Raw genomic sequence first — 18,683 nt, 5'->3', positions numbered from 1 at the left:
TAATTGATAGCGAATTTTAAAAATGAATTATAGTGCGAAACTTTATTATACTGCTATGTTTAGAACTAAAAGGAAAGGGAGGTTAACATAACTAAACTAATAAGAACTCGAGGTTCGAATAGCTTTCAAATTTTTCTGGGGATTTTTTTTTTGTATCACCTCTTTTTCCCTTTGAGCAGAGAGCCCCCTTGTGGCGTTTTGTAGAAGACAACCAGTTGAACGGCAGACCTGCACCCTGAGGTCGACTTTTCCCCCATGCGCAACCCTTGCGCTAACACCGACTGCTTTCGGCTTAAAACCGTGGAATCCCTCCACCACACTGTTCTTTAACCTAATTTGAGTGTGTGTAGTAATAAGTGTTTGTGAATTTTGTAGTGTAGCTGTGTTTGTGAGATTAGTAATAATGTATTTAAAACCGGGCAGTTCCTTAAAAAAACCACAACACACCACTATGTTTTTCTTTCATGGGAAAGCATGCTGATAAGGAAGTCTTGACTATCGATTAACTTATGGAAACAAGCATCGTTCTGAGCTCCAGCGAAGAGACTCTGACCAAACTGAAGTCCTGCCTGAAATTCTGGACCGAGCTGAACGACCTGCGGAAGTTCTGTGACGTCATTCTCCAGACTGAAGATGGTGGTGCCTTCGCTGTTCGCAAGTACGCCCCTATTTTCTTAATTCTTCTACTAATTTTAACTTATTAATTTCTCATAATTAACTTTTCCAATTACTCATAAGGTCAACATTCAAATTTCATTCTGAAACTATTATTTAATGCTGATTAAATTTTTAAAAATCACATTTTTTTTCTTTTTTACAAAAAAAAAATTGAGTTTTGGATAGTTGCATATCATTTAGGAAAATTATTTAAAAACATTTTAAATATTTTTTTGTGAAATTTGAACATTTAACAATTCTGCAATAAAAATAAAAATAGCTTTTTACCAATATATTTTTTTTACAATGCAAAAAAAAAAAAAAATGATAGTATTTTTAATGATAGAATTAATTGTTCATAAAACAGCTGTTTTGGTATGTTTCCAACTTTCCAGTTTAAATCCAATTTTATTACCGCTATTTCCAAACACTCATTATGCCCTTTGAAACAGTCATGTTAAGCTTATAAATGAAGTCATCTTGAAGATTTGGCGAATTGTTGCAAATATTTGGCGATCCATAGATAGTATTTAGCAATATTTCTCCGAATTTTGATTTTAAAAGGTAACAAAAAACAATTATATAGAAAGAAAAAGAACTTTCTTGTTTTGGTGTTTCAAAATCTTAAACATCAAACAAACGAAACTAGAAAGTGAGTTTAGGGGGAAAATACTACAAGACGTGGTTATCTACCACTAATATTTTATTATGAAACTTACAATTTACAAAATCGTATTTCCAATGTCTGCAGTTGGTGGCGGCATTCCTGCAGCGTAGCTTGACTTCTATCTACCGCGTCTTCCGAGTGCGTTACCAGCGAAAGAAGCCTGTGGAAGTCTTCTTCGCTGAGTTCCACTGAAATTTACATTTTCACTGCGAAAATTTGCATAAATTTGCATATGGGAAACCATAGTGGATGTGCAAATACTGGTAGTGCTTGCCGCTCGCTGAGTGACCCACATGAAAAAGTTTAAAAATTTTAAATAACATGCCTTTTAGTATAAAAAAATATTTAAGTGTAAAGATTTCTGATAGTAATTTTTTTATTTAAATTTAATATCCCATATTAAACAGCAATTTCTTGCCGAACAATATTCTTTGAAAAGTAAATTGGATCTATATCAATCTGGAGTGTTGATAAATTATAATAAAACTGATGAAATGTTCCATTCCATTTCCTTCCGTAGAGCTATCATGGCAGTCTGCAGTCCATATTTCCGAGCTCTCTTCACTTCCAAAATGACCCGGAAGTCTCGTTCTAAATTCGTCATCCCAGGTGTTAGTGGTACCATGCTTCAAATGATCATCCACTATGCGTACAGTGGCGTTACGGACGTCACGGAGGACAACGTGGTCACTTTATTGCCCGCTGCTGACCAGTTTAATGTCCTAGGCATGCTTAAGGATTGCACGGACTTCCTGCTGGAGAAAATGGATGCGGAGAATTGCATTGGATTTGTCGATTTCGCCAAATGCTTTTTTCTCTTGGATCTCCAGAAAGCTGCAGAAAGGTACTTTTTTCTTGGTACTTGACAACTTGCAAAAGTGCAAAGCGTTTTCAAGTACACTAATGTATTTTGTAAAAATCTAAGTTATCTACTGTAGTACTGTGCAAATTAATTGGGACAATCACAAAAATTTTCACAAGTAATTAAATTAGTATAGGTTTACTAACACGCATAGTATGGCAATCTAGTAGCAAATGTGTTTTTTTGTATCTTTTTTTACACGTCTTAGCGTGGATTCCATTAATTTATAACATAAATTTTTGATGTCGTCATCACGAAACCAAATTTTTATGACATTTTCAATCCTGTTTCTCTTAGTCGAGCAGTACATTTTACTCAATATCTTTTCACAATGCTCCACAAATTTCCAATGGGATTTACATCTGAAGAATTACCAGGCCAAACCAAAGCTGTTAATTTCTTTTCTTGAAAAAAATTCTTTACCAGCTTGGAACTATGGCATGTAGCAAGATCTTATTGAAAGACACCAACACCACCATCGAACATTTGCATCAGAGGCACAATTTTTTCTTCTATTATTGAAATGCATTTTTTAGAGTTCATCATCCCTTCAAATGGTATACTAAGCTGCCAGGTCCTCCAGATGTAAAATAACCCCAAAACATCTGCGTCTGAATGTACTTAATTGTTTGATTAAATGTTATTTCCCTGATACGTTCTCCAGCACTTCGTCTGACAAATGTTAATCGAATACCTTGCACAAAAAATTGCCTTTTGTCAATGAATACAGCCTTATTCCAGTCTTGTGCAAGCCAGGATTGATATTTCTTCGCCCAATTCAAGCGCTTTGTCTTCATTTCAAGTGTTAACAGTTGTTTTTTGATTAGTGTTCTTGCCCATCTCCCTGCTTCAATAAGCCTTCGTCGTACAGTCGATGAATCAATGCTCACACCAGTAGCTAATAATTCTATCAGAAATTTTTCTGTCCGAGGTGTTGTCTTGTCTTGCGTTTGTGCCCACATTTACTCTTTCAATTTGATGAAACTGTGCCAAGTTTACTTTCCTGATTAATAATCCAAGAAACATTGGATTTTCTAACTCCAACTGCTGCAGCAATATCCTCATATTCATAGAAGCATACTGACTAAGGTAACAATTCAAATCCTTTTCCGGGGAGTGATATCCATTTCTTCATACACGTTAGAATCGACTACTTTTTCAGCAACTGAAACACAACTGATGGTAAGATGATCTACAGCGATGATCACATGGTCAAACCAATTTAGACTAGACAAGGCCAACCCTTTTTTGTAATGAAATGTAATTGAAATCGGTTCGAGGCAGAGAATTCCCGAGAAAGAAATTTATAAAAAATAAAAAAATGAAGTCTGTCCCAATTAATTTGCGCAGTAAGTACTGTAGTTATAAGTATATTCTGCTTTGCAACTATTAACTTTCTTAATATAATCTTCTCGGCATATCTTTCTGGAAACAAATGGAAATAATTTTATAAAAACAATTTTTAAATATACAATTTTATTATTGGATAAAAAAGTAGAAATTATTTATTTTAACCATTTTCTACTTTTTAGTCTCCATTTATAGTAAATATTATGGAATCATAAAATACAGACCATCTTAAATTCTTTAAAAGATACAATGATTGTGGAATTGCAATTTAATTAAATTAATGGACTAACTGCAAATAAAGCTCTGAAAATATTAAAATAGTACTTTGCAATCGTGAACACATGACTGCACATAATTTTAAAATTGAGTCATTCCAGCTACTTGCTGAGTCACTTCGCCGATGTTGTCACCAAGAGCGAAGAGTTCTTAGAGATGCCCTTGGAAGCTGTTCTGGCATTACTCAACCACGACCGCATCAATGTCCGAAATGAAGAGTTAGTGTGGGAAGCCGGTATCCGATGGATCGACCACCGGTCATTTGAGAGGAAGAGGCATGTAGACGCCATCATGCGATGCGTGCGATTGGGACTCATGGAGACACAGTACTTCATGGAGAAGGTAAAAGTGCATAAGTGAGTAATATGCATCATACTTCAAAGCTGAAAGCAAGAATATCTATATGGTAGCTATAAATAATAGTGACAGAATGCATCGGGGGAGGGTAATGAGTAAGCCATTATGATTCCAAATTATAAAAGGCTTCCCCCCACAGGTATGATTACAGCCGTAATGATAATTATATATTTTCATAGAAAACGGGTTCATACATACTATTTCCACTGATGAAAGCAGTGGCCAAAAACAAATATACATAGTAATATACAAACAAATTTTTGATAGATGGATATAAGTTTACAATTTTGATGTCGACCATTTAAATTATCTATTTGCATCATGTTGAAATGGATGTGGAAAAACGAACAGGCAGATTCCTTGTTGAGAGTTCCGTCTAAAATCTGATAAAAATGTGCAGTTTTCATTTAAAGACCAAATGCTGAATTTTATCCATTTAGCTCAATGGTGCGTGGATTTACGTTTTTATAAACAGGCCGACAATTAGGCAACCATAACTCTAAAAAAATGTTTGCTTATTCAGGAAAATCTCAAATGTAGATATTCCTCAACATATGGAGAGCGATTTCTTTATTCTTTTTATATACTTCGTAGATTAGAAAATTATATAAGGAGGACAGAGAAGCTTTTTAAAGATAATTATTGTTGAAATACTTCTTCGTGTATTTTTATAAGATAAAGTTGATTCTGCACGTCACACTTCGACCACCAATTAACTGAGGCAGCTGCTTATTTAGGCTAAATATCAAGGGAATGAAAGCAAAAATAACAAATTAATGCATAATTTAAGCGCTAATTTGGGGAAATAGCAGATACATTTTTCAAACAAACTGATTTACTAAGTGTTCAAAAATACGTTTCTATCTCCTACTCTTAATTTATTTACTTTCTCGTATATGTTGCATAGAGAAAGTATAGTAATCGTCAAAAAATTCGAACTCGAGATTTTGAGAAATCTCTATGTTTTAGATCTCCCTGAGTTCGAAAAGCACAGTTCTGGAAAATGTCCGCCTATCTGTATGTCTGTGACAAAGATATAAGCCCAAAACTCTTTCAGCTAGACGGCAAAAATTTGGTATTCGGTCTTTTCACCAAATTTGCAGATTTCTATAAAATTTTGAGTTTATTCTGTTCTTCAGAACAGAATTTTTCTGTTTCGGAAGACGGACTTCCGAAACAGGTCTGTCCGGCTGTTCGAATATAAGTTAACACAATAATTGAGAGCTAGAGAGATAAAATTTATTATACAGATTTAACATCTACAGTATAATGACTTGTCCAATTTTGAGCCAAATCCAACTACCGGTTGATCCTCTTTCGGTCTCTTACTTTGAGAAACATGTAAACGCGACAACTCAGAAAAACAATGTCCTAAAAATATCAAATCTGGTATGAAATTTTGTGACTGCAAGTGTAGTTTTGCGTCAAATTTCTGTTTCAATCGGTTGGAAAAAACGTGTATAAAACTCAAATTCAATTTCCGAATGCTATTAATCGCATGCCAGGGTTTAATCGCCAAATATCTCACCAAGGATGACACGACAGATTCAGTAAAAATGCTAAATTGGTGCCGAAAGCTAATATTCCATAACAATTGTAAGCCAATGCCATGTAAGGCGTTCTCTGGCCTGACAAGTTTATTAAAGAGAATGCAAGAAAGTTTTAGGGAGACTTCTCCAGCTGATTGAAATTCAGCTTATTCAAATGTATCTTCATTTATTGATTAGGTACGTGGAGAACAATGAGTCGTGCAAACCCATCGTGATCGACACCCTTCGCTTCCTCTGGGACCTTGAGATGATTGGCCAGAAGAAGGATGTCGTGGAAACCCCCTTTCTGGCTACGCCTCGAATCCCCTACTCCATTCTGTTCACCATCGGGGGATGGAGCGGAGGATCGCCCACGAATCTCATAGAGACTTACGACACCAAAGCCGACAGGTGGATAAAAGTAAGAAAGACACTACTAACTCAATATTACTACTAACATAAAAATTTTACTCTAGATATAAATTTTGCAGGAAAATGTGAGTATGAAAACTCACGATTCTTTCTTGAGTACGAAAAATGTGAGTACATTACTACAAAAATTTATCGCAAAAATACACTATACTTATATATTAATTTTTGTAAATATTTTCATCTCTAATGAATTTGTTGTATAGTTAATGTATTTTTTAACATAAAAATACATTACTCTTTCACTCCAGATATAAATTTTGCAGAACAGTGTGTGCACGAAATACCTTTCTGACTACAAAAATGTACTATATCTAAATATATGTTTATTTTTGTAAGTATTTTCATCTCTAATTGAATTTGTTATATAGTTAATGTATTTTTTAACATAAAAATACATTACTCTTTCACTCCAGATATAAATTTTGCAGAACAGTGTGTGCACGAAATACCTTTCTGACTACAAAAATGTACTATATCTAAATATATGTTTATTTTTGTAAGTATTTTCATCTCTAATTGAATTTGTTATATAGTTAATGTATTTTTTAACATAAAAATACATTACTCTTTAACTCCAGATATAAATTTTGCAGAACAGTGTGTGCACGAAATACCTTTCTGACTACAAAAATGTACTATATCTAAATATATGTTTATTTTTGTAAGTATTTTCATCTCTAATTGAATTTGTTATGTAGTTAATGTATTTTTTAACATAAAAATACATTACTCTTTCACTCCAGATATAAATTTTGCAGAACAGTGTGTGCACGAAATACCTTTCTGACTACAAAAATGTGCTATATCTAAATATATGTTTATTTTTGTAAGTATTTTCATCTCTAATTGAATTTGTTATGTAGTTAATGTATTTTTTAACATAAAAATACATTACTCTTTCACTCCAGATATAAATTTTGCAGAACAGTGTGTGCACGAAATACCTTTCTGACTACAAAAATGTACTATATCTAAATATATGTTTATTTTTGTAAATATTTTCATCTCTAATTGAATTTGTTATATAGTTAATGTATTTTTTAACATAAAAATACATTACTCTTTCACTCCAGATATAAATTTTGCAGAACAGTGTGTGCACGAAATACCTTTCTGACTACAAAAATGTACTATATCTAAATATATGTTTATTTTTGTAAGTATTTTCATCTCTAATTGAATTTGTTATGTAGTTAATGTATTTTTTAACATAAAAATACATTACTCTTTCACTCCAGATATAAATTTTGCAGAACAGTGTGTGCACGAAATACTTTTCTGACTACAAAAATGTACTATATCTAAATATATGTTTATTTTTGTAAGTATTTTCATCTCTAATTGAATTTGTTATATAGTTAATGTATTTTTTAACATAAAAATACATTACTCTTTCACTCCAGATATAAATTTTGCAGAACAGTGTGTGCACGAAATACCTTTCTGACTACAAAAATGTACTATATCTAAATATATGTTAATTTTTGTAAGTATTTTCATCTCTAATTGAATTTGTTATGTAGTTAATGTATTTTTTAACATAAAAATACATTACTCTTTCACTCCAGATATAAATTTTGCAGAACAGTGTGTGCACGAAATACCTTTCTGACTACAAAAATGTACTATATCTAAATATATGTTTATTTTTGTAAGTATTTTCATCTCTAATTGAATTTGTTATGTAGTTAATGTATTTTTTAACATAAAAATACATTACTCTTTCACTACAGATATAAATTTTGCAGAACAGTGTGTGCACGAAATACCTTTCTGACTACAAAAATGTACTATATCTAAATATGTTTATTTTTGTAAGTATTTTCATCTCTAATTGAATTTGTTATATAGTTAATGTATTTTTTAACATAAAAATACATTACTCTTTCACTCCAGATATAAATTTTGCAGAACAGTGTGTGCACGAAATACCTTTCTGACTACAAAAATGTACTATATCTAAATATATGTTTATTTTTGTAAGTATTTTCATCTCTAATTGAATTTGTTATAAATTTGAAAAGTTATGCAACATAACACATTTTGTTCAGAGGATATCAGGGAAATTTTCCAGCTCTTATCACATATTGTCTCCAATAATCATTCAGTAGCAATTAGGCACAGTATTTAAGGCCAGATTATTAAATAGGAAATGTGGGCAATCGGCAAGGGGCCTCACAACTTTAGGAAGAGTCTAATCCTCAAGACTTTTTTACAGTATTCTGAAAGTTATTTGACTTAGTGCTTTCATTTAATGTTAATAAATGTTCCTGCAGTTGAATTTATTCAAACATAAACTATTTTTAAATTTGACTCTAAAAGCATCTATCATCCAAATTTTCAATGCTCCAATTTTTGAGCCCATATGAAAACAATCTTTTTCAGGTAGTAAGCATATATACCAGAGAACTATAAAGGGTTGTTTACAACAATTCACAGTATGCTAAATATGTTTTCAGGTGGAAGAAGTGGATCCTGCTGGTTCTCGTGCCTATCACAAACTGGCAGTAATTGGATTCGACATATACGTTATTGGAGGGTTCGACGGCAACGACTACTTCAACAGCTGTCGGTGCTTCAACGCTGTCACCAAGCAATGGAGAGACATCGCGCCTATGCATTCCAAGAGGTGCGCTCATTCTTTTTGTAGAATATGTTCGCACACATTGGGAAAACTTGTTGAAAATGCAGCCAACGAAATGATATTATAATTTACATAACAATGAGTATGGTAATATAGGAGTAACCAATGATATCTCATAATCAAAATATGACAGATTTTATCATATTTTATACATAAACCTGATGTAAAAATATAAAAGAAAATACACACAGATAAAAAGATGAAAAAATTGATTACAAAATCTTAACAAATCCTGAAGCAAGTCAATTTTCCTAAAAGTGCATGAAGATTAATATTGTTCTCACTTGTAACAGATACTCCAAAATGATTACTCCTTTCCTCAATGGAATTAAAGAAAAAAAAATTATAAATTATAAAATCATGAATTTTAATGCATTTTTTGACTATTCCTATGAAATAAGCTTATTGAAACATATTTACTGCATAGGTGCTACGTAAGCGTTGCTGCATTGGGTGATCTCGTCTACGCTATGGGAGGTTACGACGGCCACCACCGCCAGAACACCGTCGAAAGATATGATAAGTATACTAATCAGGTATATCCTTCATGATTTTTAACACAATGTAGTCATAAAGTCCTTCTCTGATTACAAAAAACTGTAACTAAAGAACCATTGGATGTAATACTGTAAAATGTTTACAATGGAATAGTTGTGTTCTCCAACAAATGAATGCAGCTAATGCAGAAATAGTAATTTTACATTCAACTACTATCAAAATGGAATCAATGAAAGAAAAAGTTCAATGTGTTCTTAGGTTCCATGAATTCAAATCGACCTTTATTTTTCAAAGATAATTTGAGGTGATATAAAGGGTAGAATGTTCCCGACAGCAATTAAAGATGTTGATACACTCAAAGTCAGGATTATAGTTATGACAGCCAAAATGCTGGACAATATGTGGTGAGAAATGGAACATCGTCTAGGCATTCTTAAAGCTATCAAAGTTGTTCAAAATGAAATTTGCTGATATAAGTGGTTTTAATAACTATATACCCGTCTTTAAAATACATCGAAACAACAATATATAAAAATTATATACAATTACTTTTCCGTAATCAGGGAAAGACTTAGTTATCACCTTGCACTATCTTAATGGAACTTCTTTCTATGAGCATGTGGTGAAGCTTATAAGCCAGCTAACAGCTACGACACATGAATATTACTTTTGTCTTGTGGTCTTGTTACTCGGCTGCGAACCACAAGGTTCCAGGTTCTATCTTTGCTCATACCAATCTCAGCCACAAGCACATTGATGGCTGCATAAAAGTTCAAACTAAAGGTAACTGCATGTATGTCTTTGCCAAAAAGCCTAATTAAAATTTAAATAATTATTAATTAGAAGTCTTCATTAAAATATTCTCAATAATATAAGAAATTTGCATAAACATCCAGATTCAGATCATTATTTTTGTTACGTTGAATTACCAAAAGAAAATTTTTATAATTTAATTCTGCTTCTGGCAGTGGACATTTGTGACTCCCATGAATGTGCAGCGAAGCGATGCTAGCGCCACCACTCTGAACGGCCGCATTTATATCGTTGGTGGCTTCAACGGCAGCGAATGCCTGGCGTCTGCAGAATTTTACAACCCTCAAACTGACCAATGGACAACCACCCCTTCCATGAAACAGCGTCGTTCTGGTGTATCGATCATCAGCCATCATGGTCAAATTTATGCTCTCGGAGGATTCAATGGTATATCAAGACTCGTGAATGGAGAAAAGTACGATCCTGAGACAGATCAATGGTCGCCCATCCCAGACATGTTCAACCCAAGGAGCAATTTCGCCATCGAGGTGAGAAATAATTATGAGAAATAATGATTAAAACTGGTTACACACAAATATTCCACACCAAGTAAATCTGGTCATTCGATATTCGATTGGCACGGAGTGACAAATTAGATATCTCACTCATCTTAACTTCCATCACTCCAACCTCACTGTACCACTTGAAATGGAGATTTGCAATGTAAAGTTTTCATGAATGGGAGTTGAAGTGAAGTTGGTATGAAATGATCCTGAATGACCGGCCTAAATGAGTAAGTGAATAAATGGAATGATGTGGTGGGCCATCACTCCATTGGCGAAGAGTGAAGTGCGATTACATAATCAGTGTAAGTTACAACATTTTTCACACATTGAAATTTTTAACTTTTCTACATTGAAGAAATAAATAAATTTAATAAAAACAGATTTTGAAAATCCACTTTAATTTATGTAGTAAAAAGTAGAAATCTTTTTTACTTCCAATTTTTAATTCCAATTTAATTTTGAAAGTCATTTTTTTTCTCAAAATCACAACTATATTGGAAGCCCTTGTACAAAATCAAAATTCATTTAAATACAGTGAAAATTAAAATAATTTGGTTAGATTTATTAAAATAATGTATTGTCATAAGCAAAACACAATTAAACAACAAAAAAAACATCTGTTTCGGTCAGTTGATATCCGATTAAACGATAATAGTTACTTCTCAAAATGGAAATACATGAATTAAATTTATATCTATTATTTATATATTTAAGAAACTTTATCTATTATGATTAGCTCATCCTTAAATGGCAAATTATTTAGTTAATTGTTTTTTATCAAATGTTAATGAAAACCATCTTCAGACATCATTAAGAGAAACAATAGACCTTTAAATTTAGAACTATATTGCAGTTATAGAAATATGCAATGTTACTGCAAATATTAATATATCAAATTTCATCTGTCTAGCTCGGGTGCGCTTTTGAAATAAAATGGAAAGAAGCAATATCATATGATACTGGACAATTAGCAAAAATAATAATAATAATAATAACAAGTTTCCAATAAATCCAGAAAAGTTTTGTAACACTATTACCTAAGTAATCCATTCAATAATATAAATATATATTAATGTTACTTAATATGATGGAATATGAAAATGTATTTATTTATTTTTCGAATTACATGCAATTTATGGTACTTAAAGAAACCAAATCGCATTGCTGAAAATAAATTTCACATAGCTAATGAAAACAAGAATTTTTCTAATTAAATGTAAATAACTACATTTGTTATTCGAAGTGTACCTAAAATAGGTTATTTTATGCCTAAAAATAGTACTGATAATAATTAAATAGATAGTTTCCAGTATTTTGCAATGAAGTTGTGTATTCATTAACTATAGTCAAAGTAGACTATAGACTATTTCATTAGTCGAAAAAGCAAAAACTGATGCTACAAATTGTCTTAATTTCCTATAATTAAATGGATTAATTATTGGAAATCAAGACAATAATTCGAAGAAATTAATTTGTCTAAAATCATTTTTATAAACAATTTTTTATTTTCAATTGTGCACTCTATTTTTCAAATCAGTTTTTTAAAAAATGATAAAAAATGGAGAAAGATGTAAAGTTCAGTGAATTTACTTTCCAAGAGATTGTGAAATGATGACGCCATATGTAATAATGGCACCTAAAACAGTATGAATTACTTTTACATCCAAAGTAAACAATTCCAAAGGCGTAATTACTAATTTCAAGCCCAGTTTATCGTGTATCCGACCAAGTAATTCAAAATTAGCGGCAAAAGATTCTTTTTCAAATATCTTTGAATCTGATTCCATGGCAACCAAAATTTTCAAATCATAATACTCCTGTTTAATTTTAGAAGCCAAATGCGCAAGGTAAATGAACATGACATAAAAGATGATAATAACACACGAGACAAACAATTGCGTTTGCGGTTCAGACTGATAAAACTGGTCGCCATCTAAAATATTTGTCAAACAAAAGAATGTTGAGCTCAACCAGTAGCATATAAGTATAAAAATTACCCCAGAGAGAGATTCATTCACAGATTGGAGCAATGAGGTGGTCTTATGGATCTCCTGAGCAAAGTGTGCAAAAGTCTCATTTGATAAAACGTTTTTGATCATTTTTTGTATTTTTAAATTCTGCCATTGGACAATTTGCCGTTCCATCTTGAAAGTAAGGCAAAACAGCAATGCAGTCACTGTTGAAGCATAATTCGCAAGAGTAGTTCTGGAAGCTATCACAATGCGAAACAGAAAGTTGGCAGTTTTCATTAAAAGTGGCCATTTCTTGATATGCACAGAAAAATCCTTCCATGCCAAGCCTTCGATAGTATCATCGTTGGTATCTGTAATTAACCACATTTTTACAAAAGTTGCGATGCCGTAAAGAAGCACAAGAAAACTCCAGGTCCAAACCCATTTTCTGAGACCTTTCTTCCCAAGGGAGTTATTGTAACTTCTGAGAAGATATCTGTCCATTTTTTTGAAGTTCTTCACGACTATCCACAACTTAGCCTGGACAACGTATCTCAATAAAATTAATAATAACGTATCAAGTAACAGCATTATATGACGCTTAAGAAATGTGGTAGTGGTTTCATAAACATTGAGGACCAGAGAGGCTACAATAATCAAATTCCATATGATACATAAAAAGTATTTTATAACGTTTCTGAACAGAACAGATTCGTTTGGTTTTCTTGGCATTATAACACCAATTACTAATAAAGCGTAAAGGAATGGTACCCACACGGATCTATTAAGCTCTTGCCTTCTAACTTTTCTGTTTGCAATAACTGAGAACAAGAAAGTTGGGATCTTTCGATTCCTAATACGCTTCGACATATTCGAAATAAATTCTGGTTCAGTTTTTGTTATTCTTCAATAGCTCTTGAAATTCGGGAAGTTTAAGCAAATGACTCGGTAGAAAATGCATTCTATTATTTTTGAGTTAGTTATTAATTTATCTTTTCATAAAAAAATTGCTAAAAAACCAATTTATATGCTTATTGAAAAATGGAACAATAAATGTTGCTTTGGAAAAAAAGATCCCATACTTGAAAGTTTGTTACAGAGAATGACTTAAGGTTGAAAAAGAAAATGTCCTTTTTCTATTGATGATCTACGAAGATGGAAAAAATAAATAAGTCAGTTCATGTGATTCAATAAATGGATTTTAGAAAAGATTGATAGGTTCCTTTCTACTTTTGCTAACAAATTGTTGTCATAGATGCATGATAATGAAGCTAAACTTGGACATTCTTAGTAATATAAAAGCAAAAGTACAAAAGAAAATGAAATCTGCTTTGACATATTTAAAATAATTAAAGAATGGCCTTTACTAATTTTTATAAGTGCATGGGATATGGAAAACAAATATGTTTCTTTTATGTATTGAGATCATTTTTCATATATTTTTAGGAAATCATATCACTTTCATAACTGCTAATGCATATATGGATTCTCGATGGAAAAACTTTCTTTTTTTATTATTATTATTTTTTTTCATAAAAGGAGTGGAGTATCAATCATACATATTTTTGTATTAATAAATGGAAGAAGTGTTTTACTAAAATGAAAATAAACATAAACGTTTATTTCGAAATTGATCAGAAAGGTATGTTGATTAGTTAAGAGGTGTTTTTTTTTCGACAATATTCATTAGAAAATGGAAGAAATCTAGTAAAAAGAAAACTACTAAGTACAAATGAAGCAATGAAGCAATTTCTAAATTAAAAACTAAGTGGAAATTCAATTTCTGATCACATTTTGATAGTTCTTGATAAAAGGAAACTGAATCAAGGAACAATTCTTGATAATATATTTAATTCTTGCTAAAAGATAAATAAATATAGAAGTATTAACAGAATAATGTTTTTCAGTTATATTTTTACTAAACTGCGTTTTTAAATGACGTTCTAAATGTTTCATATAGTAACCATTGGATATAAAGTTAACAAATGTGATATATAAATTCGTCTTGGATAACAGGTGCTCAATAAGAAAGAATTTTCAGATTTATATTAAATTTTAATTAATTAAAAATTAATCAGTATTTAAAAACTTTTTTTCTCAACTTTTACTTTGTTACAACTGTTACTTTGAAGCCTATTATTGCAGGAAAATCACGTTAATCGTTTTAAAATTCCAAAAATTAGCTTTTCAGTTTAATAGCAATATGGTTTATTCTTATAATATTTTTTTTTAAATTTTAACAAGAATTAAAAACTAATTTTATGTACAGTTTCTGACAATTCATTTTATTTTTGAAACATAATTCAAATCAATTTTGCTGTGTGTGTGTTTTAATCTGTAGAACACTACTGACACGATAAATAAAACCAGCTTGCTCTGAAAAATTACGTAAAAGCAGAATTTTTATTTTTGTTTCAGTCAATAGGATATTGCTTTTAGGTCGGCATTATTTTTGTGAATTGCGTGATGTGAAAATTTTTATGCATTCAAAAATTCGATGTTTGCTGCAATAAAACTAAACAGAAATCATACTTTCGAATCGAGCTTTATGCCATGATGACTCAAAATAGGGATTCGAATTTCTTTTATCTTTTCCTCTCAATACCCTTTCTCCTTTTAAAACTCCCTTATCGAATATTTCATTTGTCATGCTGTTATGCCAATGCACTTAGACAGAGTAGTCTCTTTCAAGGAGGATTGTCTCTTTTTTTCATCAAAAACTTTGGGATCGCAACAAACACTTACAAACATTAGGTTCTGAATAAAATATTCTAAGTAAATTTTAATTAAATTTATCACATATTTTAAATTTTAATGAATGCTTAAGACTTTCTTTCATACAATTTTTATCTTTATTTCTTCGTTATATTATTCTTAAATCATTGCGTTTTTATGTTTTATTTTGACTTCGAGATTTTTTTTTAATTTTAAAATTTACTGGTAAAGAAAGTGAAATAATAAAATAACTCTAAATTTTTTACCATTTCTTCTGAACGTTTCCGAAATATATTTCATAATTCGTTATTATTTCAAATAAAAAACTGGGTATCAGTTCTTTCCCGTCAATTTCAATATCACATGGGGTTTCGAGAATCAAAATAAAATTATAGTTAAGCGATCTACCTGAAATTGGGGTGTGAACATACGAGGTGTTATTAAAGTGTCGACTCTAGTTCTGAAACATGCTAATAAATAGCAGCACAAAATCATACACACAAACACAGAAAGTATTGAAAGCCAATAATCAGCTTTTGCCAAGAGGCTTTGCTCTAAATGTATCAAAGCTGTACTGTTCATTCTTTTGTGGCCGCGTACATTACCAATTTTGAAATTTCATCGTCAAACACCATAATGAAGGAAAAGAAGATTTTATGAAACATTCAATAAATAGTGTCACAGAGACGAAGTACATATAGAACAGTGTCCCAGCCATACTACCATGAGTCGCGCAAGGTGTTTTAAGTGACGCGTGTGCTGCAAAAGAGAAAGAACATAACTAGAAGATGATATCGCGAAAATCTATCATGCAAAATATGCTACACTCTTCTACAAAGTGAGCTTTCAGAAGCGAAAAGACTGCTGGAATTACTGTATTGCAGTGCTAAAAGACTACTTTGGAAATGACTGTGTGCACATATAGCTAAATAAAGTAGTTTATTGATAACTGAACTAGCTTTGAAACTTTCTAAAACTCTCGGATTAAAATAGATAATACTCCTATAAGATATCAACATTATAATGAATTAACTAAAAAGCATAACTAAACAAAATTTGTTCTGTAATATTCCAGGTAATGGACGACATGATCTTTGTAATAGGAGGCTTCAATGGCGTCACCACCATCTATCACGTGGAATGCTACGACGAGAGGACTGGGGAATGGTACGAGGCGACGGACATGAACTCTTACCGATCAGCACTAGCGGCATGTGTGGTACAGGGTCTGCCTAATGTGGATGACTACATCCACCAAAATCGCTCGGGTCTTATGGAGGAGAAGAGGCAGAAACTACTGCAGCAACAGGCTGTCCAAGAGGGGCGAGCCAGGATGCCTACACCCATTCTTGGCAATGAGCAACAGCAAGAGGAAGATGAAGAGGACATCTGACTAGTATAGGTGAAAAGCTTTCTTGTTCGTTCTCCGGAACTTTGGTTCTTTCTAGAAATTGGAATGGGATGTTTTGTTGCCAAATTTAAATTGAAAATTAAGAAATTCAAAAAACGTTTAATTATAAGTCAAATATGTAATGCTACATGGTTGATAATAAAAATGACAGATCTACAATAGAATAAATATTATCTCTTAAAGAATTCCTTAAAACACAAGCAAATCAAATTCTATAGAAAGTCAAATAGTTCTATATAGTCTGTAGAAAGTTCTATATAGTCAAATTATATACAAACATCATAAAACATCCCAAAATGGAATTCAAAATCCTAGAGCATTAGAGATTAGTCAAATCCTTCGCATCCCCCCCTTCACAAGTCACAGTAAATTATCATCTAGCCTTACCTCAACAATCCTTCCTCTCGATTTACAAAAATAACGATGAGCAGTGTTACCCATGTAGAAATTGATAATATGTATTAATAATTTAATAAAGACTGGAGATAGGCTTCTAAGAAAGGGAGGATGGAAATTAAAATATATATATATATATATATATATATTTTGAAGTCTATTATAGATTTAAATGAATGTCTTTAAGTGAAGTTTTTTTCTTTCTTTCCAAAACACCGGTTTTAGAACTATTCGATTCTGATTGAATGTGCTAGAGTAATAACTCTTACAAATCAAATGAAAGCAAAAATTCAGATAACTTAATAAAACCATGAAAATATCTAAAGGACTTTGGACTTCAGAAAGCTACGAAGACTTACGCATTTACCGATTTTGTCTATTTAATGATCCCAGCCTGGTGGCATTTCATAAAACCACAAAGTGAACTTCGATTTACTGTGTATTGTTTAATTAACAAATAAATTATTATTTTATAATAAGTAACGAATCATTATTTTTAGGTTTGAAACAATTTATCAAATATCTACACACATAGGAAACAGAAATACAATTGGTACGAGCAACAGTGAATGTCAGAATTCCACACTTTATAAGCCTGATGAATAAATGAACTCTTTACCTTTCTACAGAATTAAGAGAAAAGAAGAATTTTCTTATCAACTTTGACAGAGAAAGTGAGATACTATATAACTGCAGAAAAAGGTGAGAATTGCTGTTGCTTACTCTTATGTTACTTCATTTTTAAGATGCAAGCAAATTAAAAAATGTAGCCTTAACCACTTGACAGATTCTTTTTCCTACGACATTATGTCCAAAAAAAAAAGCTTTTTTATGTTCTTATATAAGTAGTATAGAGAAAGTATAGTAATCGTCAAAAATTTCGAACTCGAGATTTTGACTTAGACGCCATACTTTAGATCTCCCTGAGTTCAATAAACACATTTTTGGAAAATATCCACTTATCTGTTTGGAACAAAGATAGTTCAAAAATGTTTTGTTCTAGACGGACGAAATTTGGTATAAGCCAAATTCTTAGATTTCAATCAAATTCTGAGCAAAATTCGTTCAGAGGAAGTCTATCTATTCGGCTGTTCGAATATAATTTAGCGCAATAATTATAAAACGGAGAGAGCTAGATATATAAAATGTGGTGCACAGATTTAATATCTATAGTATAGACACCTGGCCAAATTTTGAGCCAAATCCAACTTGACTGTCGGTCGGATTGATTACTTTCAGAAATAACTAGACGAGATAATTCAAAGACGCAATGACTTAAATATATCAAATTTAAATTGTGGTTACAAATATAATTTTGTGTCAAATTAATACAGACCGACAGTCGAGAAAAACGTATCTAAAACACAAAATTCGATTTTCAGATACTGTTAACCGCATGCCAGAGATCAATAGCCAAATATCTCGCCAAGGATAGCACGAAAGATTCAGTAAAAATGCCAAAATCACGCCAAACGTTATTACTTTGTAATTATTGTACACCACTGCTATGCAAGGTGCTTTTCTACAAAATCCTACGTCGGTGTTAATGGTTGGTAAAAGTAGGCGATTGACTATTTTGACGGATGAGTTTGAATTTCCTCATAATCTTAAAAAAAAC

The 18,683-nt window shown here is 31.7% G+C and overlaps 1 protein-coding gene across 1 annotated transcript; it reads left to right on the top strand.

The window, feature by feature from the left end:
- Nucleotides 1-509: 509 nt before the first annotated feature.
- Nucleotides 510-17,661, top strand: LOC129962785 (kelch-like protein 10). The gene is made up of 9 exons (XM_056076780.1): nt 510-658; nt 1,845-2,168; nt 3,914-4,168; nt 5,897-6,119; nt 8,590-8,759; nt 9,202-9,310; nt 10,241-10,573; nt 16,334-16,660; nt 17,566-17,661. The coding sequence occupies exons 1-8, from the start codon at nt 510-512 to the stop codon at nt 16,649-16,651; spliced, it is 1,881 nt and encodes a 626-aa protein (XP_055932755.1). The 3' UTR covers nt 16,652-16,660; nt 17,566-17,661.
- The last annotated feature ends 1,022 nt before the right edge of the window (nt 17,662-18,683 follow it).

The sequence above is a fragment of the Argiope bruennichi genome, chromosome 3, assembly GCF_947563725.1.
Source record: "Argiope bruennichi chromosome 3, qqArgBrue1.1, whole genome shotgun sequence".
NCBI classification, from domain to species: Eukaryota; Metazoa; Arthropoda; class Arachnida; order Araneae; family Araneidae; genus Argiope; species Argiope bruennichi.
The sequence above is the reverse complement of the archived record's forward strand: the minus strand, read 5'-3'. Positions and strand labels throughout refer to the sequence as shown.

What these genes read in the sequence shown, in the direction of transcription:
- LOC129962785 (XM_056076780.1), top strand. Translation starts at nt 510, where the DNA reads ATGGAAACAAGCATCGTTCTGAGCTCCAGCGAAGAGACTCTGACCAAA. An exon ending in CTCCAGAAAGCTGCAGAAAG is followed by an intron (nt 2,169 to 3,913) that starts GTACTTTTTTCT and finishes GAGTCATTCCAG; the next exon opens with CTACTTGCTGAGTCACTTCG. An exon ending in ATGATAAGTATACTAATCAG is followed by an intron (nt 9,311 to 10,240) that starts GTATATCCTTCA and finishes TGCTTCTGGCAG; the next exon opens with TGGACATTTGTGACTCCCAT.